Source organism: Mustela nivalis, assembly GCF_964662115.1.
Source record: "Mustela nivalis genome assembly, chromosome: 7".
Taxonomy (NCBI): domain Eukaryota; kingdom Metazoa; phylum Chordata; class Mammalia; order Carnivora; family Mustelidae; genus Mustela; species Mustela nivalis.
The window spans coordinates 127,935,903-127,957,680 of record NC_139026.1 but is presented as its reverse complement, the minus strand read 5'-3'; the positions used below and the strand labels follow the sequence as shown (position 1 = coordinate 127,957,680).

General features: G+C 39.4%; 1 protein-coding gene across 1 annotated transcript in view; it reads right to left on the bottom strand.

Moving 5' to 3' along the window:
* The window catches only part of MALRD1 (MAM and LDL receptor class A domain containing 1), a gene marked incomplete at its 5' end in the record, with an annotated part of 779,396 nt that overhangs the window by 681,878 nt on the left and 75,740 nt on the right, over window positions 1-21,778 (bottom strand). Inside the window, 3 exons of the mRNA XM_082742491.1 lie at window positions 137-283; window positions 13,704-13,911; window positions 16,543-16,632. Of these exons, the coding sequence (XP_082598617.1) occupies window positions 137-283; window positions 13,704-13,911; window positions 16,543-16,632 (445 nt within the window). The remainder of the gene's footprint in view (window positions 1-136; window positions 284-13,703; window positions 13,912-16,542; window positions 16,633-21,778) is intronic.

The window sequence follows — 21,778 nt, the reverse complement described above, 5'->3', positions numbered from 1 at the left end:
ATCAGGAGAGTTTCAAGCGAGACAAACCAGAGCTCCATGTCTGTAGCCTATAGCTAGAAATGAAAACACAAAGGTTCATCATTCTGCAACGTGACAGAAAGGCAACCAATATTTTTTTAAAAGGAAAATATCCTACCATGACTTGTGTTTGCTGTATGATCATCACCAGGAAGGTGGCTCTCTCCACTGGCCAGTCCTTTCATGATTTCCCATTGCGAATCTTCTGTGAGAAATGGCTCCCAACCGCAGAAACCAGATTCAAAGTCACACGTGAGGGGATGTGCTGTTCCACACGGAAGACAGGTGAGGAGAAATTAAGCAAGAAATTTAATTCCTGAAACACTGACTTCACATTAGCCAATCAACGTTGGAGGGCAGAGCAATCATCCCACTCTGTAATAAATGTCTTCTGATTCCCAAAACGGTTTTACTTTTTCCAGCCGCAAAGTTTTCCGTGTGTTGTGTGAGGAACCGTCCTTCTATATTCTTCTAACTGCGAGTGTGGGATGCTTCATCCTGGCTGGCCATCTCTGCTGTACTTAGCCTTCCCCATTGAAACTAGAGCTCTTCAAGGGACTAACCAATGCACTGGCCAAGACCAACAGGATTCACCTGCTGAGTTCATAGTTTTAAAAAGATCCATTTGAAAGAGGGGAATTAATTCTGGACACCTGAAGAGTTTGAAGTTGGCCCCTTAGTATTCATTCTGATATGCTATTTTAACAGTTTCTCAAAAATAAGAAAATAAATAAAATGATTAGCCACTTTGGAAATGCAGGTAAATTCGAACATTTTGAACTTTGCTTTTGTTTCCCTCTTAAAGCACAACTAAGAATTTGGGAAATACTTAAGTGTCTAAATTGATCACAAACCATAAGAGACTCTTAACGTCACAAAACAAATTGAGGGAGAGAGTGGTGGGGTTATGGACATTGGGGAGGGTATGTGCTATGGTGAGTGCTGTGAAGTGTGTAAACCTGGCGATTCACAAACCTGTACCCCTGGGGTTAATAATACATTGTATGTTAATTAAAAAAATTTTTAAGAAAAAAAATAAAAAAATAAATTGATCTCAAAAGAAACCAGTAAGGAAGTTCCTCCAGAAGTTAAAAATCGAACTACTCTATGATCTAGCAATTGCACTATGAGGTATTTACCCAAGAGATATGAAATTCTCATCTGAAGGGAGACATGCACCTTGATGTTCATAGCAGCATATCAACAATAGCCAAACTACAGAGAGAGCCCAAATGTCCATCGACTGATGAATGGAAACAGGAGGGATGGTATATATGATGGAATATTACTCAGCCATAAAAAAGAATGAAATTTTGCCATTTGCAACAACGTGGATAGAGCTAGACAGTATAATGTGAAGTAAGTCCATCAGAGAAAGACAAGCACTGTATGATTTCACTCATACATAGACTTTAAGAAACAAAACAGATTAATATATGGGAGAGGGGAAAAAGAGATAAACCTGGAAACAGACTCAACTACAAAGAAGAGGGATATGGGGGCGGGGTGTTAAACAGGTGATGGAGATTAAGGCGTGTACTTCTGATGAGCCCTGGGTGTTGTATGTAACCAAAGAAGCACTAAATTCTACACCTGAAACTAATTTAACACTGAACAGTGACTAGAATTTATATAAAAACTTGAAAAAAAAATGAAATAACTTAAAAAAAATAATTTCTAGATTAAGTCAGTGTCTGGGGTTAGTTAGCTTCACAGAATCCTTACCAGCTTTGCCACCAAATTTGCGAGAAAAAAGGAGCAAGACTGGGCCATAAACTAAAAATTCTAACAACAGGATTTGTGCTTTTGAGACATCAGTTTTTATGTGCTTAAATTCCCTTTGGCTAAAATAAGAATCAGAGTATCAGGCTATCTTAGTTAACAGCTTGGGGAATAAATTCAAGTAACACAAAAATTTATTTCTACATATTCCTTTCCATGCATAAGCTTTTTTATAATACCGGGTGAAGGGAGATGAAATAACTCTTGGTGAGAATACACCCAAAGTTTTGACAAACCTGAAGTTTTAGCAAGCTCCCTAGGATAAGAACGCTATTATCATTAGTAATAAGAACAACAGACATGTTACCAGAAGCTCCCAGTACGTGTCAGGTTTTTTGGATCTATTACCATTGGTCCTTTCAAATCCCAGCACAGTAAGGGTAATCATCCCCCAAAGAGAAAAGCTGCTCTAGGCAACTTGTCTGTGGTAAATTTAGTAAATGGAACATCTAGGGTTTGGAACGTCCGACACTAAAGCTTACACACCGTGAAGCCTCCCTAAACCAGAGATCCTATCACCTTAAAACTGTTCCTAATCATTATTTTCAACTTTCAATAATATGACCAAATCCAAGCATCTAAAGGGCTCATTCATTTAAGTATCGAACTCTTGACTTTGGGTCATGACCTCTGAGTCATGAGATCGAGCCCCATGTCAAGCTCAGAGTTTGCTTGAGATTCTCTCTCTCCCTCTCTCCTCTGCATCTCCTCCAACTCATTCGCTCTATAAATAATAAATATTTTTAAAATTAATAATATGACCAAATTGACCAGTATACTGCAAAAGCTCACTATAGCTTAATAATCAAAGGATCTTCAGATTTCTATAAACAGGGATGTTTGGTTTCATGACCAGATAGTTCATCACTAACATGTCAACTTTTAAAACACTGAAGTGCGCTATGCAGTAACACTGCCACTTAAATTTTCTCTACATGAAACAAGATGGGATTGGGAAGGAGACAAACCATAAGTGACTCTTAATCTCACAAAACAAACTGAGGGTTGCTGGGGGGAGGGGGTTTGGGAGAAGGGGGTGGGGTTATGGACATTGGGGAGGGTATGTGCTAAGGTGAGTGCTGTGAAGTGTGTAAACCTGGCGATTCACAGACCTTGTACCACTGGGGATAAAAGTTATTATATGTTTATAAAAAAATTTTTTTTCTTTACATGGGAACATTTAGATCTCAGAGCTATGCTGATTTAGCTTTAATGGATACATTATTTTTCCTTTACAAGCAAATACTGCATTCTCACTTAAATGGATTTCCCCCAAAATAAACATGAGTTAAATACAATATAATAAGAAAAGATGTTTTGTATCACCTAATGGTGAATCAATATGCAAGGAAATGCCACTCACCCATACACCTAACTGAAAACCTACTGCTTCTGGATGTGTTCTTCTTTACTCAACTCTGCCTACAGAGTTCATAGGATACTACTGACACTCCTCAAAGAAGAGTCTGTTCTGTTTTTTGACATATACTTAAGCACCAATGAGGAGCTGTGATGGTCTCCCCAGGCATCCGGAAAATCCTCTGGTCTAGTTCCTTGGTTCTCTATGAACCTTGCCACTTGTTAAGTGACCTCAGAATTCTTCTCAGTCAGTTGGTAGAGTCCAGAAATACACAAGACTCAAAGTACATATCTGACCACTGAATTTTGCTTAAAGTTTCCAAATCCTTGGTTTTGGATTTGGTCAGGGAACCCTTCCACCTACTCCCAAGGGTACCCTAATTCTTCCCTGGAAAACACTTTCTTGGAATAGAAAATCTTCTATGGGTAGGATAACCACATATCTGGGTTGCCACAATTTATGCCTGTTGTCCTAGCATAATAATGAATGCCTTCTCCTCCCCCACCTCAAGTGTCCCTGTTTGGCTAATAAATTCAATATTGTCCTGTTATAGGCTATAAATTACATATTAGGGCACCTGGGTGGGTCAGTTAAGGCTCTGACTCTTGGCTTCAGTTCTGGTTGTAACCTAAGGGTTGTGGGATCCAGATCCGTGTGGGACTCTGCGATTAGCTTAAGTCTACTTGAGATTCTCTCCCTCTCAAACGGATAAATCTTTTTAAAAATATTATGTATTAATACACAAAGGAAATAAATCTGTGCAAATAGCAATCTTATTCACTGCAGGTGACCAATGAAGGAACAAGTAACCATCTTATTCCCCAAATAGGCAATGGTACAAAATAGCAGTAAGACTAGTAAGGGTGGATGGAAAGTACAATGTGACCCAACCATCATCAAATCCTTCCACAGCTCTTCACAACTGTTCCTAGGTCACTGAACTGCAAAGATACAAAGATGTCAAGAAAAAAATAACATTGGATTGTATAAATGCTTCTGAAATGTGGCTTTAGGAGAAAAGTTGCTTTCTTCCATATCTGATGTTTCACCAGGTAAAATGTCAATCATTGCACTTTTTGTAAAACATGAAACACCCTGTCCTTTGAAAAATGAAAATTACTCTTTAAAATTCATCACCCTAAAAATATGTGAAAGCAAAATCGGACAGTCATCTCTATGAAAATCTTAGTGAATGGCTCAGCTGTTTTTACCAATGACATTTACCCCAATATACTACAAAGGATATTTTTTAAAGCTAAGTATCCTAGAACTTAATTGTGCTATAAAATATAAATCAAATTTCAGTCACCAAAGTTTAGGTTCTTACATTAAAACTTCCCTACATATTGGGAGGGAGACAAACCATAAGTGACTCTTAATCTCACAAAACAAACTGAGGGTTGCTGGGGGGAGGGGGTTTGGGAGAAGGGGGTGGGATTATGGACATTGGGGAGGGTATGTGCTTTGGTGAGTGCTGTGAAGTGTGTAAACCTGGTGATTCACAGACCTGTACCCCTGGGGATAAAAATATATGTTTATAAAAAATAAAAAATTATATTAAAAAAAATATTAAACAAACAAACAAAAAAAAAACTTCCCTACATAATTCAATAAGTTTAAGGTGTAGTTATAAATATCTGAAGAAAACCGGGAGAACCAAACACATCCTGGACACTAATAAATGCTGTTAATACCATTTATGATAAATGTTAAATACTTATAAAGTTTTTAAAAAATCATCTATTTATATTATAGGTAGAATGTATTCACTACACAGAATTGATTATTTGGTTGCTTTTATTTTAACTTTCTGTGATTGTAGAACACGCTTCACTATTTCTAATCAGAGCATGAGAAATACCACTGTTCATAATTTGAGTAAAATTTTGCTGAGTTCATCAGAGCAATATTTTAAAATTATGACAAAGCCTTCTCTTGCATATTTAACCACTGCAGCATATTGGCAGAAGAAAAAAAAAATTCACTGTGACAGCTGAGAAAAATTTTTCTGGATCATGAACATTAAAATATTTATGAATCCTCTAGTTCAGAAATAAATCAATTTCCTATTATATTAGAAAAATATACGGGAATAAATGGGGAATGTTCCATTCAATAAGCATCTACTAGATATTAAAATGATGTTATATAAACATTTGTTAATACTTATTGAGAAACCACAAGGATCTTTTCTCCCATGTATCCTTCCCTTGTGTAACATGAAATTTTTAGCTTTTTTTTTTTTTTTTCAAAATATAAAAGACATTCAGGGACAGCATCCCAGTAAACATTAAATGTACTTCCCCGGAATTCTTGGTTTAAGCTTCTTTCACCTGAATATTGTACCAACTTCTCCTGTGAAGTGTCACCATTTGCACAGCATTTTATCTTTTTAATCTTTAAAAAATATTTTATTTATTTAGAGAGAGAGAAAGCACAAGTAGGGGAAATGAGAGAGGAAAAAAGGGAGAATCTCAAGCAGACTCCACACTGAGCATTGAGCCCGACCAGGGGTTCGATCCCAACCACCAAGATCATGACCTGAGCTGAAATCAAGAGTCAGATGCTCAACTGGCTGAGCCACCTGTGTGCCTCTGTATTAGCATTTTAAAAGCTTAAAAAAAAAAAAAAAAAAAAAACAATTAGAAGAACTTCTCCTTCAGAATTTCCCACACCTTTCTGATGTGAACACAGATCTGTCCATGCTCCCATCTTTTTTGGAACATACTTACAGTCCTTTTGCATATCATAATTGAAAAATACACATATACTTTTAAAGTTTTGTGGAAAAATAAAGATGGCATAGAATGAACATTTTTCACTATTTTAAGTGTACCATTCAGCAGCGTTCAATACCTTCACACTGTTGTACATCCATCACCATCCCCCATCTCCAGAACTTCATCTTTGCAAAGTCAAACTCCATACTCATTAAACAACAACTCCGGTCTTTCCCTCTGCCTACTCCATGGTAACCCCCATTCTGCTTTCTGTCTCTATGAATTTGACTCCTCCATGTACCTTATATAAGTAAAATTATACAATATTTATCCTTTTGTGACTTGTTTCATGTAACATAATGTCTAACGTTCATCTATATTGTGGCACCTGTCTGGAGATTAGGTACATTTTATATGTAAATTATTCAGCTAGCCAATGTACACCCTTAGATATGTTTGGGACAAACTATATTTTAATTATTTTATTAGAAATATGTAAAGATACATTGTAATGCAATGCCTCTATTTTATACAGGAGCATATCAATAACTGTTGAGCACTGATCACTTGGAATTAGGCACTATTTGTCCTGTGGCTGCTTTATTTCACTTAGCATGATGACTCCATTTACACGCCCTATCTAAAATACTCAAACTACTGAAATCAGAGAATAGAACTGTGGTTACCAGATGCTGGGGGATACAGGGAAATGGTGAGTTGCTGTTCAATGGGTATGAAGTTTCAGCCATGCAAGATGAATTAGTTCAGAATTTCCCACAGCACACAGCCTATTGTCAACAATACCGTATTGTGCTTTTCAATTGTTTGGCAATACTTTTATTTAAGGCTTTGTTGAAAATAGGACCTTTCATAAATTATTTTCCAAAGAGGCAGAAAAGGGGCATTAAAAAAAAAAAAATCACTTGTCTGTTCCCTAACACACGTTCAGCACGACTGTTTTTCACACTCATTTAAATGATAGATTTGAAGCTGAAAGTGCGGACCCAGATGTTTGAAACTCCCCCACAAATCCCAATGACAGGGACTTCTAGGGTCGGAGCGGAGAAGTTTTCCTGAGCAGGAGCATCTAGACTGTTTAGGACTTTGACAGGAGATCTCCTCCACTCGGGAAGAGTTCTTAAGACCTGACAAGTTCAGCATCACTGCTTGAACCGCCCTGCACACCCCACACCAGGGCACCGTGCCATCAGGTGCCGCAGCGCTCGCAGCGATCCACACCGTAGGGACTGGAAGCGCGGGTGCGCTGCTCCGGGCTGGGGTCTCGGCGGCGCCCACCTCCCTCGCGGGGACCGGCTCCGCGTCACCGCGATCCTCCGTCCTCCCACCCCCCTCGTCTGCGAGCACCCCGGCGCGCACCGCGGGGGGCCGCCCCGCCTCCCCGAACCCCCCGCCCCCGCTGCTTGCGTTCGCTAGACCGGGCCTCGCCCCCTTTCCTGGGGGTGGTCCGGTGGCAGAGGGACACACGCGAGCACACGGCGACCGCGCGGGCAGCAGGCTGTGCTGCGGGAATGCGGAGCCGCGGCCGCCCGCCCTAGCCGCGAACGCCGGGCCGGAGCAGCCCCGAACGCCGCCCGAAGTCGCGGACCGTGCACAGCAGCCTGCGCCGCCCCAGCGAGCAAGACAGCCACACCTCGCGGCGCGGGGTCACGGGCAGAGCCCGGTAGCAGCCGCGGAAACCGCGCGGAGCACTCACCTGCGGCTGCCGGCCGAGAGCTGCGCCCGCCCGCCGGTAACCGCCCAAGTACTCGGCGGCCCCCGGCTGCGGGAGGCCCGCGAAGACCACGAGGCCACGCAAGGGGCAGCGGGAGGGAGTCCCCGCCCAGGTGCGGCCGGCTGCCCCGCCCGGGCGGCCAGGGGGGCGGGCAGGGGAGGACGCTGGGTGGGGGGCGCGGGGGCAGAGGGACAGGTAAGTGCAAGGGGCTCGCGCCAAGCTACACGTGACCGTCTGGCAACTCTCCCCCCTGTGCGGCCACACGTGGTGCCCCATCAAGTCTCCACGTTAAGTGTCCTTTCTCCAAAAAGAAAGGACAGAGGAAAACTTCTGGAGGTGAAGGATAAAGATCAGATGTCTGCGTATTCCAAACTCAGATTGTATACATTAATTATGTGTATTGTTGTATGTCAATTATACCTCAATAAAGCTTTTTAAAAATTTATCGTTTGATGGTGTAGTGATGCTCTTAGGAATTCGTTACAGGAGTTATAGCTTCTGTTAAAGATCCGCCAGCTGGTTTGCCTTAAGTCCACTTTTTTTTTTTTTTTTTTTTTTAAAGATTTTATTTAGGGACGCCTGGGTGGCTCAGTCCCTAAGCGTCTGCCTTCAGGTGAAGTCGTGATCCCACCATCCTAGGATGGAGCCCCCCATCTGGCTCCCAGCTAGGCGGGAAGCCTGATTTCCCTCTTCCACTCCCCCTGCTCCTGTTCCTGCTCTCGCTCTCTCTCGCTGTCAGGTAAATAAGTAAAACATTTGAAAAAAGAAAAAAAAATTATTTACTCGACACAGAGAAAAAGCGCACAAGTATAGGGGAGGGGCTGAGGGAGGACCAAGCAAGGAGCCGCATGTGGGCTGATCCCAGGACTCTGGGATCATGACCCTAACCTAAGGCAGACAATCAGCTAGCTGAGCTACACAGGCGCCCTGCCTTGAGTCTACTTTATATACGCCATCTGTTCTCCTCTCGGCGGTCTTTTCATTTCTGAAGGTTATTTGGCACAGTGGTACTCAAACTTTAACATGCAGAGGAACCACCTGAGACATTGTTAATAGGCAACTTTTGGTTCGGTAAGATTGTGATGCAGCCTGAGGTTCCTATTCAAAAGAGCTCCCAGATGATGCTAATGCTACTGGCCCACAACGCATAGTAGCAAAACACAAGCAACACTCCTTTTCACTTCCAATTAACTGCCTCAGAAAAGGCATGGGGCTAAAGGCTGTCAACTACTTTTATTAAAAGTATCTAGAATTAAGAGGCACTTGGTAATAAAAAATACCTGAGTGAGTGTGCCTTTGGGGATAAGCACGCAGACAACAATACCAACTAACAACATCCATCAGTTAATATTACTGAGTCTCCAGTAAGAACTCCCGGTGGTATTCAACCTGCATGTATGAGCTCCACTCAGAGATCCATCCTAAAGTGGGATGAGAAGGAGGTATACAAGCATGTTTCATTAGCTTCGCGAACTGGGGAATTCTAAGAAGAGTTTGCATTACAAATTCCACTTGTAAAATACAAACCTAAAAGTATGTGTAGAATCAGGGGGCCTGAGAAGCTCAGTTGAGTTACTGAGGACATGATCTCAGGGTGGGAAAATCAGTCCTGTGCTTGGCTCCCCACTCTGCACTGAGTCTGCTTGAGATTCCCTTTACCCCCCTTTACTCTTGAACACGTGTATGATCTCGCTCTCTCTCTCTCAAATAAATAAGTAAATGAAGTATATTTTTTTAAAGTATTGTAGAATGTTTCAAAATGGTTTTGAATTTTAAAGGGAAGTTTCTCCTATTTAGTAATAATATACATGCGCATGTGTATGTATGCACAAATGTATTAAATATCTTAATGCAGAAATAATGTAGTATCAATTCAAATAATTCCATTGTTCTATAAACAATTTCCTTAAAACAAACATGATTGTACAAATATTGACATGAAATACTCATGTATACTCATATATATTTTGATACTCATATATCAAAATATATAGATAAACATGCACCAAAATACATATTTTATAATATGCAATATGTCTACATTGTCATATCATAACACTATAAGAAGTTGATTTCAAGCAAGCATGCCAGGTTTTCTTTGTTCAAATGAAGTTACATAATTTTGAAAATTATACACACTAACACTATTTGTTGATAACCATGGACATCTATCCTTCATTCAAAAAAAAGCAAATAGCAGAATGATGTCAAGATACACTCCACTGGAAAAATCCTAAATATGTAACCAATGAAACTTCAACAGTGGAAGAGAAATGGGAAAATATGTTCAAAATCAAATGCTAAAGTATCTACTAATACTCCAGGTGGAATTTGATTAAGAAAACCAATTAAAAGGAGAGGATAAAGAATGCTTTGTTGGAGGGAGGGGAGAGAAAAAAAAGTGTCAATATGTACAAGTGAAAAGAGGAAATATATTTACTTTCAGTTAAAGTGAGAATAATGCAAACCATTAGAAAGGTGAATCTCTCCAGGGAAATGGACCAAATTGTGAGAAATTTTAAAGCACAGAAAAGAAACAGACACTCATATTAGAGATAGTGAATTGCCCTCACATGTTTTTTTGAGTGAAAAAAGACAGCACCCAAAAATTCCACGGAGATCATATTGAGAAGTAAATTATTTTGTTTACGACTAGTGTTAAAACTAGGTGTCTGAGGTGTCGGAGGCAGGCCCCTGGCCAGGGCGGCCTCCGCCTTTAAAAGATGGCGCCTGGCTAGTTGCCAGGTTAGGATTGCCTCCTGAGACTAAGCGGAATGCCCAAAGAGGAAGTAAACAGCATTGGTTGCTAGCAAAGTTGTTCGTTTAGGTGCACAGCCTGATTTGCTCCCTCCTGTACCCTGCTCACTGATTGGTCATGTAAACGTATATAAGTGTGTAGACTTGCTGAAATAGAGAGAGAGAAGATACATCTGAACTGGGGCTTCTTGTCGTCCTTGCGGGTCGAGGGTGATAAATGGTGCCGAAACCCGGGAACTAAATAAAGGAATCTTGCAAGGTAATCCGCAGGAAAGCGGGGAGTAAAGGTCCGCAGGTAAGCGGGGACATTAGCCACGTTCAAAAGTGGGAATTCTGCAGTAAAGTGGGGAGTAAAGGTCGACTGAAGTATATGCGTGTAAAAAGTTAACGTGTTAGTTAGTGTCTTTAACGTCTGTGTCTGTTGTCTGTGTGTTCATAATGGGATCTGAAGTATCTAAAGTGCAGCTGGAAGGGTCTTTAAAAGACCTGCTGAAAGCCAATGGAACTCCACTAAAAGCAAAAACTGCTCGGGCCTTTTTGAATACAGTGGAAAAGGCGGCTCCATGGTTCCTAGATGAAGGCTTGCTAAACATACCTCAATGGGACCACCTGTGATCCAGGGTTTGGCCCCTGTGAAACCTATTAATGCCTCGGGGCTATATCAACCTTTTAAGTTGCCCAGGTGCACCAATAACAGGGTATGGCCACCGGAGTGGTCTGGATGTCCGAGGACCTTGCGCTCAGTTTACATCAATGAAATGCATAGCTTTACATTCACTCCACACTTTCCTACTTATAAAAATAATACCTTTACAGGGTACAATTATTCCTTTCAAAATCCAAAGCAAGGCAATTCCTCCTCTCCCTTTGATGCATGGCAGGTCTGTAACTTGCTAGGAGCATGTACTGATATCTCAGCAGTGCTCATGTTAAATGGTGGCAAATTCCTCAACTGTTTTTATAAACAAAATGACTGTAGTACCTTTGAGACAACAGTTAATGTGTCTTGTCCCAATAATATTACTTATCAGCCCACTCCCATATGCGTCTCGCCACTGTTCCTTTTCCTCGTAACAAGTGCTAGCGAGCTGAATGATACGTTGAATTGCACTAAGAATTGCTATCTTTCCCAGTGCTGGAATGTTACGGCCTTCAAGCTGGCTGTGATTATGCGTATCCCTACCCATGTTCCTATCCCAGTTTCCATTCCAGAGGACAAGTTACTGGTGGTGCTATCCAAAAGAAAAGAGATTTTGGTATCGCAGCCGCCATTGTGACAGCATTGTCTATATCTACAGCAGCTGCCACGGCAGCAGCAGTCTTGCTTGCTACAACTATACCCACTGCGGAAGCTGTGAACACCCTTGCAGAAGGAACGGCAGCTGCCCTTCAAACACAGACTCAGATCAATGCACATCTGCAAGCAGGAATCCTGATAGTCAACCAGAGAGTGGATTTGGTTCAAGAACAAGTGGACATATTGGGGGCCCTATTGGGACTGGGATGTGTAGCACCCTTCCCGGCAATTTGTGTAACTCCCATAGCCTATACTAATATGAGTGACTTACAGAATGTCTCTCGACAGCTCTCGCAATACTTGCGGGGGAATTAGTCTGCAGAATTCCAAAACTACACTCAGCACCTGCTACTAGGCATAACAAGGATAAATAACACCAGAGTTGAGCTTGCAACCTTCCCAGAGATAATCAAAACATTGCAAGACATGTTAACCTTTATGAAACAATGGGCTAACGTAATTGGTTTGATGACAATCCTCGTAGTGGGCTTGATTCTACTAGTAAGGAAACTGCAAATTTGGAGGCGACAGCAACCTAGGCAACAGCAAGCCATGGTGCAGGCCTTGTTAGCCATCGAGGCTGGAACATCCCCCCAAGTGTGGCTAAGTATGCTGGATCGGTAGTCAACGACAGGTAAGATTGGTGGGGGAAATATACCAACCTAAGACAGGACGCAAATCATTGATATCTGCCGTCTGGTGATGGGTAAGGATATTCCCTGCCACTAACCACCTAAGACAGGCACGATCCCTGCCATAAAAGAAAAAAGGGGGAGATGTCGGAGGCAGGCCCCTGGCCAGGGCGGCCTCAGCCTTTAAAAGATGGCGCCTGGCTAGTTGCCAGGTTAGGATTGCCTCGTGAGACTAAGCGGAACGCCCAAAGAGGAGGTAAACAGCATTGGTTGCTAGTGAAGTTGTTCGTTTAGGTGCACAGCCTGATTTGCTCCCTCCTGTACCCTGCTCACTGATTGGTCATGTAAACGTATATAAGTGTGTAGACTTGCGGAAATAAAGAGAGAGAGAAGATACATCTGAACTGGGGCTTTTTGTGGTCCTTGCGGGTCGAGGGCGATATGAGGAATTAATGGTGCTGTTTACAAACAAGCAGAGGAGTCTTCCCTGGCTTACTCATCTCCTCTTTCCTGTATCTCTTTCTATTGTTCTTAATAAAATCCCTCCCCATCAATAGAAGCATTTTGTACAAAGAACTTCTCATTAAAAAGGTGACACATTTATCTTGTTGCAATATTTTTCTCTTGTTCAACAACACACATCACTAAAATAAAACAATGCAGCAAAATAAATGTCAAATTTTTAATAATTAAGAAAACCCACTTGTTTGCGATATGGGATTTGGATTCATTTAGTTAGAATCCATCATTTCCAGAGACACAAGTATCTTAGTTGCTAAGTTACCTCAGATGAGAACCATCATGTGGGCTGTAAATTAAATTATATTTCCTTTCAAATACAACTAGGTTTGAATAGTAATGGGATTTCTAGTCATCACTCCTATCCAAGACTCTCCATAAAAGTCCTAAAAGGCAGCTGTTGGACCTAAATTTTACCCAGTCATGAATCCAACCATGGCTGACATGATTTCTATAGTCATCATGGCTGCCTAGAAGGCAGTGACAGCCCTTCCTCTTAAACCCCTCCCCACAGCCTTCTACATAAGAGGTCAGAATGGAAGATGCCCTATACTTAGTAAAGGTCAGCAATCCATAATATATGTCTCCCAAGGGAACAGTATAAAGAGGTTCCCTCTCCCACCCATTTTCCTTTTTAACCGATACACACACACACACACACACACGCGCGCGCGCGCGCGCCATGTTGCCATGTTAATAAAAAACACCAAAGCCTATATTAGCATAGAGACCCCCCTCCAAAGGACAGTGCTAATAGCTGCAGACTGGGAATGTGTATTCATTTCATGTTATACATACTAACTTTAACTCACTCAAAGCAAAGACTTAAATCCAAACACAGTCATGAATGTGAGCATGTGAACAAGTAAACCATTAATTCACTTACAGCAAGTTGTTGGGTCTTCATCACTGTCATCAGAACAGTCTGGATGAGAGTCACAGACCGATTCTTGGGAAATGCATTGGCCACTGGCACAAGTGAACTCATCCTTAGGGCAAAGCCTTCTAGGTGGGGCAAGTGCACAGGCATAGACCCAGAGCTGATGCATCCCAATGAAACCTTTTTGGCTCAGAAGAGTGCCTTCAAATATAATCTTAAAAAAGCAAAACGTGAACAATTTATGAGTTTATAATCTCCTTTAAAGGACCCGTCCAAAAAGGAATAATAGACTTTTAATAATTACCGAGACAAATACCTATTAAAAGAGCCAGCAAATACAACCACCAAAGTTCCTACTTGGGAAACCGGACTCACACGTGTAATTGATCTGAATGGAAAAAACCCTAGATTTAGTAAAGTTCAGCAATCCATAATATATGTCCCCAAGGGGAAAAGTATAAAGACATGGACACAGTAGATCCACTGAGGCCTCTGAGAAACCACTCATGATCCAATGAAATACAACATGCGACTTAAACCATGGGCCATGTCCCTGCCTGCTAACTTTTAACTTGGGCATCATCTTCATGGCTGGCTCTCTTTAACATGTAGGACAAACAAAAAGCATTATCACTACTTATATAACAGGAGCTATAACTAGATCTGGTTTTTAAAGTCCTGCATTTAGTGTTGGAATGCAGGCAGGGGAAGGTTAGACAAATAGTAAGGGGCACAACAGATGAACAGAAAACATAAAAGACTAAATAAAAATCTATTTTCACAAAAGAAGAATTTCTCTAATAATCAAAGAAGTGCCAATTAAAAGAAATAAATCTCATTTTCGCCAGTCAAATTACTAGCTTTTTTGGAGATATGCAACATTAGCAAGTGAAACAACCATCCTTTCTAGTCCAATGTAAAATACTATATCAAAGTATTAATGTTCCTTGAGGTTCCACCAAGAGCAAAGGTTGGCTAACACAGACAGAAGGAGAGGTATGAATAGCTGACTTTACCAAGTAACTAATTCTCTCCTGTCAAATAGGGTGGCCACAACTACAAAGGGTGATTTCAAAATAAATTAACTAAAATAAAATTAAAATTCAGTTCTTCAGCCATACTAACTTCATACTAACTTACTTGCAAAGTAACTTCAGCCAGTCACTTTGCAAGTGTTCAGCAGTCTTCCATGCCTACCTTCTACCATATTTGAAAGCACAGATACTTACATTTTCCCCTAGAACAGAAAATACTATTGAACAGCAATGAACTAGGTAGTTTGTGTATAAATAAGATACTAGGAAGAAAGATTAATTCCTTTTCATTTTTTCCAGCTGAAAGTTTCTGGATAGGTTTTCTCCTTTGCAAAAATATGAGGAAAAAAAAATATATATATATATATTTGTTAAGGATTATGTCTTAGTTTGCAAATATATTTAACAATTTAGTCCAGAAGATACTATATTCAAATCGTATCTAATAATAGGAAACCTATATGCTGCTATATACATTCCCCATAGTGAATATCATAGTATAATTATGTATAAATTATTGGACCTACAGCCATATATGTTTATAGCAGCAAGAGATTAGGGATGCAAAAATGACATTTGGGTTTCAAAAATTTAGATTGGGTTTCAAAAATTGATGCATTTAAACTTAGATTTGAAAAAGGTGCTATTATTGAAAGTTAATTACATTTAATATGCACTTGGAAATCTAGAATAACTCCCAAATTACTCTCTTTTTATTTTGTTTTATCTTTGAACTAAATAACAAGACCAACTTTAATATTCAGTTTATATAAAAGAATGAAACTCCAATCATTTAGTACCTCTTTCAGAAGTTATAAAGATAAATATCAGCTTAGAAAATTAAAATAGTGTCAAATATTAATTCAATTGGCTATGATATAAACCTCAACTCCGCTGTGATTAATACAAAAATGCTATGGTTCAGAAATTCCAATCTCAGCTGTAAATGGGATTCTAAAAATCTGTATGGGTTACAGTTCAGTATCACTTGGGTTCTCCCTTTCAGCACCTAGAAAAATGTATATATGTGATATTACCATAAAGGAATGAAATTGGTTTCATGAGCCACATGTACAATCTTATTATTTTATACTCACAGCCCAGCATAAGCATATTCATACACTCTTCATATAACAAAAAAGAATGGAATTTTAAATAAAATACTACATTTTAAAAGTAAAATTATAAATAACAATAATACCACTTACTTAAATGTTGATCACACTGACATTACTACATTTTGCAATGTTGCTAGGATATTATGATGAACAAGCATTTAATAGGAAAGCTAAAAAAAAGTTATCAGATATATTTTTCTGCATAATCTCAACTCTATATACAATACAAAAATCCTAAGTTCATTTTCTTAAGAGACCATATTCCCACTGGGCACATGTATATTTCAGATATTTCAGATATATCTTTGCACAGGTAGATATAACCATATTTTATAAAGATATGAATTACTGCCTTCAAAACATTTGTATGGTTTTTACTGGTTTTCAATACCAATTTATTTTTTATCTGCTTCGTAATGATATTTTCTTCCTTGTTGGCAATGCATGGTGTTGGGGTTAGAGAGGGTAGAGGAGAGCCCATGTACAATGAAGAAGCTTTATACAGGAGTAACGGGGCAGGGGAAAGGCTAAGTACAATGAAAGGAAGTAGGCAATTGTTCTCTCCAAATACATAAATCTACATCCTTAATCTAAGCCCTAACTTAAATTTAGCAATGGGTGATAAAATTCACTACTGCAAAGCTACCAGTGTAACTTATGATATAAAAGAATACTTCTTTTTCCATTGTGTACCTTAAACGTCTTCAGGCTTTCTGGTATTAACACCTCTGCTTTCACCCATTTTCCATCAGTTGATGTGTTGTATATCCAAAATACTTCTTCCTTCAATTCAAATGAAACGACATTAGTCATTCCCCAAATCCTACCCTCATGGTTCCATATGTACTCTCTCAATTACATTTCAGTAGAGTTTACCCTACCTGCACCACACCAAGTACTAGGAAGCCTAAAGTATTGGTAAAAAGGTATATGACCTTTTTTAAAGGAACAATAAAATGGAGGGAGGGAAGGAAGAAAAGGCAGAGCCTAGAGGATATTTAGGGCAGTGAAAATACTCTGTACGATAACATAGGGTGGACATATGTCATTAAACATTTGTCCAAATGCGTGGGACGTGCAACACCAAGCCAGAGCCCTAATGTAAACTATGGACTTTCAGTGATAATGACATATCAATGCTGGTTCATCATTTATCACAAAGGTACCACTCTCAGGGAGGACTGGTAATGGGGAGGTGCTGCATGTGTGGGGACAGGAGGAAAATGGGAAATCTCTGTACTTGCCCCCTAATTTTGCTAGGAACCTAAAACTTCTCTATAAAAACAGTCTATTTTTTATTTTAAGATTTTATTTATTTACTTGACAGAGAGAGAGATCACAAGCAGGCAGAGAGGCAGGCAAAGAGAGAGAGGGGGAAGCAGGCTCCCCACCGAGCAGGGAGCCTGATTTGGAGCTCCATCCCAGGACCCTGAGATCATGACCTGAGCCAAAGGCAGAGGCTCAACCCTAAAAACAGTCTTTAAAAAAAAATAAGGAAATAAAGCATATCTATATAGTAAATCTGTTTATTTTTTTATGATGGCAAGTAAGGACAGAACAAACATTTAAAAAGATTTTTTTTTTTTAAGATTTGTATTTATTTATTTGACAGACAGAGATCAGAAGTAGGCAGAGAGGCAGGCAGAGAAAGAGAGAGGAGGAAGCCAGCTCCCTGCTGAGGGGAGCCAGATGCAGGCTAGATCCCAGGACCCCTGGAATCATGACCTGAGCCTAAGGCAGAGGCTTGAACCCACTGAGCCACCCAGATGCCCCTTAAAAAGAATTTTAAATAAAGTACTTCAAAAATACAAATTTAAATAGGAATTCATACTGCCAGCTACTTTAAGGTTAGTCCCAATAATATTACTACGTTTTATTATATTGCCAAGACATTAGAAAAGAAATGACAGGCAAACACTTAATATGGAAGTTTAAAAAAACAATGTTATCAGATATATTTTTCTGCACAATCTCAATAAATTGACATACTTTTTTTTTCCCTATGGGAGAATTCATTCCAAGTTCCAAACAATACAGTTATTTTCTGGAGATTATATTTCTACTTGACTCTCTTGTCATTCTATCAGACCTTTTTGTGCCGTCTAGAGTTCGCTATGTCATGCATCTGTGAAATGATCATTTTCCAGGTGGCAAAGTGTATGCAAAATTATGTTTCTCTATACACTATAAGGTAAGATATTTAATAAAATTCCATAATGTAGTCCAAAGTTTTGCCTATTTTATTGTGCTTTATGATCTATGTCCATGCTTTTATGCTCTGAAATAATAAATTCTTTAGATTCTACCAAACATATAAGTTCATTTGACAATTCCTTGGTAAAGACAGCCCAGATTGTTTGTAATATTTACCCAACGGATGCATTGATTTTTTTTGTGTATCAGTATAGTGAAAATGCAACCTGGCATAAATATGTCTCAGGTTGAGCTCTGAGACTGTGCCCTCCTTCTACTGTAGGATAGAAGACAGCACTGGAAGGTGACATCTCATTGTAATTCAAATGGCACATGATACTTGGACTTTTTTCAGACTCTCGCAAGCATCAATCTCCCCTCAGCTTCTCTTATTTCATTCATAACCAACATTTTCTAAAAATGAATCTATTCCCAACTTAGTCCTTTACCCTCTGATGTCTACTCCAATTTCCAAGTCTTAAATATTTCAGAAGATAGTCTAAACCCATTAAAATGTACTTCATTTTATTACTTCTGCAAATCAACTGTTAAGACTTCGACAAGAGAGTGAAACGTCCATGGTAGACGTATTTTCAGCTGAGAGCTTCTGGGTCACTTCAGGAGGAAGTGGAGTTATACACAGTTGGGACACACAACTAATTTTTCTTGGAATAATTTCCTATGCAACTTCAACTATTTAGCCTCGAGACACTTATCTCTTGCACAGACGCTTTAAGTGACACGCTTGGCAAGTTTCATTCATCATATCCCTTCACTTTCCATCTTACGAAAATAACTTAAGAGAATTTGTGCTCTTTTTTCACAATGACTAATTAATTCCCCTCTACTCTATCCGAAGAAGAACGTGTTTACATTTTTTTGAAAAGTGAGCAGAATTCTTTCTAAATTTAAATGGCTTTTTGTACTCTAAGTTAATGGTATGTTATGAAATACAGATCTTTTCTATCACAGTTTCCTGTCTGACAACACAAGTAATAAAAAAGAAAAAGAGTTTACTTCAACTAAATAAAAGCAGCTTTTATTTGATTCTGTCCTAACTCTCAGACTCTTCTTACCTAGTTACTTTCAACAGGTATCTATGTAAAAAAGAAACCCTTGGCTCAGAAAAAACTTTCAAGTGATGTTTTAATTTTCTATTATCTTATAATCAATCAATCAATCAATCAATTTTTTTAAGTATCTTTACTCCCCTAGACTAGCATCAATAATGCCATTTTACCTTTTAAGGAAAGAATTGTTCTATCTCCTAAGAGACCTGAGCTTATCCTTCCCTCTGCCAGTGAAGAAATCAAAGGTCCCAATTTCCAGCTTATTTTTTTGTTCTTTTATTTTTTTTAAAGATTTTATTTATTTATTTGATAGAGAGAGATCACAAGTAGGCAGAGAGGCAGGCAGAGAGAGAGATGAGGAAACAGGCTCGCTGCTCAGCAGCGAGCCCGATGCGGGACTCGATTCCAGGACGCTGAGATCATGACCTGAGCCGAAGGCAGCGGCTTAACCCACTGAACCACCCAGGCACCCTTTTTTGTTCTTTTAAAACTATTTTTGAGGGGTGCCTGGGTGGCTCAGTCTTGGTTAAGCACCTGCCGTCTGTCCAGGTCATGCTCCCAGGGTTCTAGGATGGAGCCCTGCATCAGGCTCCCTACAGCAGGGAGTCTGTTTCTGCTTCTCCCTTTGCCCCTCCCCCTACTTATATACTCTCTCACTTGCTCTGCTCACTCTGCTCTCTCCCTCTCTCTCTCTCAAATAAATAAATTAAAACAAATTAACTACTTTTGATTAAATGCAGGAACAGGAACATGTACTTTAGCAAAGACTTTCCTTCGAGGATAGCTTATGATGGGCTTTCCTTTTTATAAACAGTATCGGGGTGCCTGGCTCAGTGGGGTAAGCCTCTGCCTTTGGCTCAGGTCATGATCTCAGCATCCTGGGATCAAGCCCCACATCAAGCTCTCTGCTTGGCAGGGTGCCTGCTCCCCGAAACCCTGCCCCTGTATACCTCTCTGACTGCTTGTGATCTCTGTCTGTCAAATAAATTTTTAAAAATCTAAAGATGAATAAATAAATAAATAAATAAATAAAAACAGTATCATATGAGAAAAGATACGTTCTAAGGCATTTTCTTCCCTGCCCCAGCTATGTGTTCTTCCTATTTGTCACCGGAAATTTTTAAAATATCTAAAAGATACCACAAGCTGGGCACCTCGCTATCCTTGGCTCACTGACGTGGAAACTCTCTTCAGGATAAAGGATAGGCTGTTGCTAAGATCATTATTTTATAGAAGATAGAGACCTAATCTCAAGGACGGTGATATGGTACAAACTAGAACGGCTACACACTTAAGCTGATCCTAACAGAGTCAACTTTTTATTTAACAACTTGTCTTTTACCTGTGTTATCTACTTCTTAAGGTCTGATGTCCTCTGAAAATATAGAAAAAACTACCTTCACCATTCTTCGTAGGTATTCCTTGATTTACCTGCACATATCCTAAGGGTTGTTGTCTACATTCTATTCATGGAAGATTTAAATGATCATTTCATGAAGTGCTAATTTTTTAAACAATAGGTTTGGAGTCCTTTTTAACTTTGTGATAAAACATGAGCTTAAAACTTAAATGTATTTTGATGCAGGTTTTCCATTAGTGACCAGTATGTTATACATTATATGTAGAGATCAGAGCCAATAGTATGAAAGAAAAAACAGGAGATTGCCTTGCAGAATACTGGGTAAACTAATAAACAAAACATCGCTCAGTGCTCTGAGATGTATGCCCCCACCGGTTCTAATTAATACATTAGGTCAGTTCTCCATGACTAACTTCTTTTCTTATAATGTGGGAGATGGAGCTCTGATAATTCTATTCGTATTATATGATGTGGTATCTGGAGTCAATTTGTTTATAATCTTTTCTTATATAGTCCCAAAGTTTATAATCCATCACTGATGTTCAGGGTAGATCAAAATAATTTTTAGGATTGGGAGCCATATTGAACAAATTTCTACTCAAATTTAAGATAATTCATTCAACATTCAGTAAATAGTAATTACCTGTCATGTGAAAAGCACTATCATAGGAACATATATTTTTTTAAAGACTTTATTTATTCGTTTGAGAGAGAAAAAGAGAACACGAGCACAAGCAGGGTGGAGAAAGGTAGAGGGAGAAGCAGACTCCCCACTGATCAGGAAGCCTGATGCGGCACTCAATCCCAGCACTCTGGGATTATGACCTGAGCCAAAGGCTGATGCTTAACTGACTGAGCCACCTAGTCACGCAGGACCATACATTTTTTAAAGCACCTTTAACTGTAACATAAACTCAACAAAATTATTCTACTGTCAAATGCTACCATAAAAATGTCACCAAAATATAACATAATTATAGAATGCTAGAAATTGTATCTCATCCATAAAAACAAACAAATTATATTAGGCCATCTAATGAGCCTATTCCTCTAATTTCATGCTTTAGAACTCTGTGAATGTTTTGGAAAAGAAGAGGTAGAAGAAAAAAGACTGGGCATGAAGAAAATGATACAAAAGAAAAAGAGAACAGTGATGTGATAGAACCAGGAAAAAAAAAATAGAGAATCCCTTTTGAATTTTCAATTCTCCCAGTAATAGGCAGCTACTAGGTCATATCTAAGGATTAATTATGATTGCACTTCAGACTTCAGAAGCAAACAAAACAGAAGAAAATGTTATTGACAG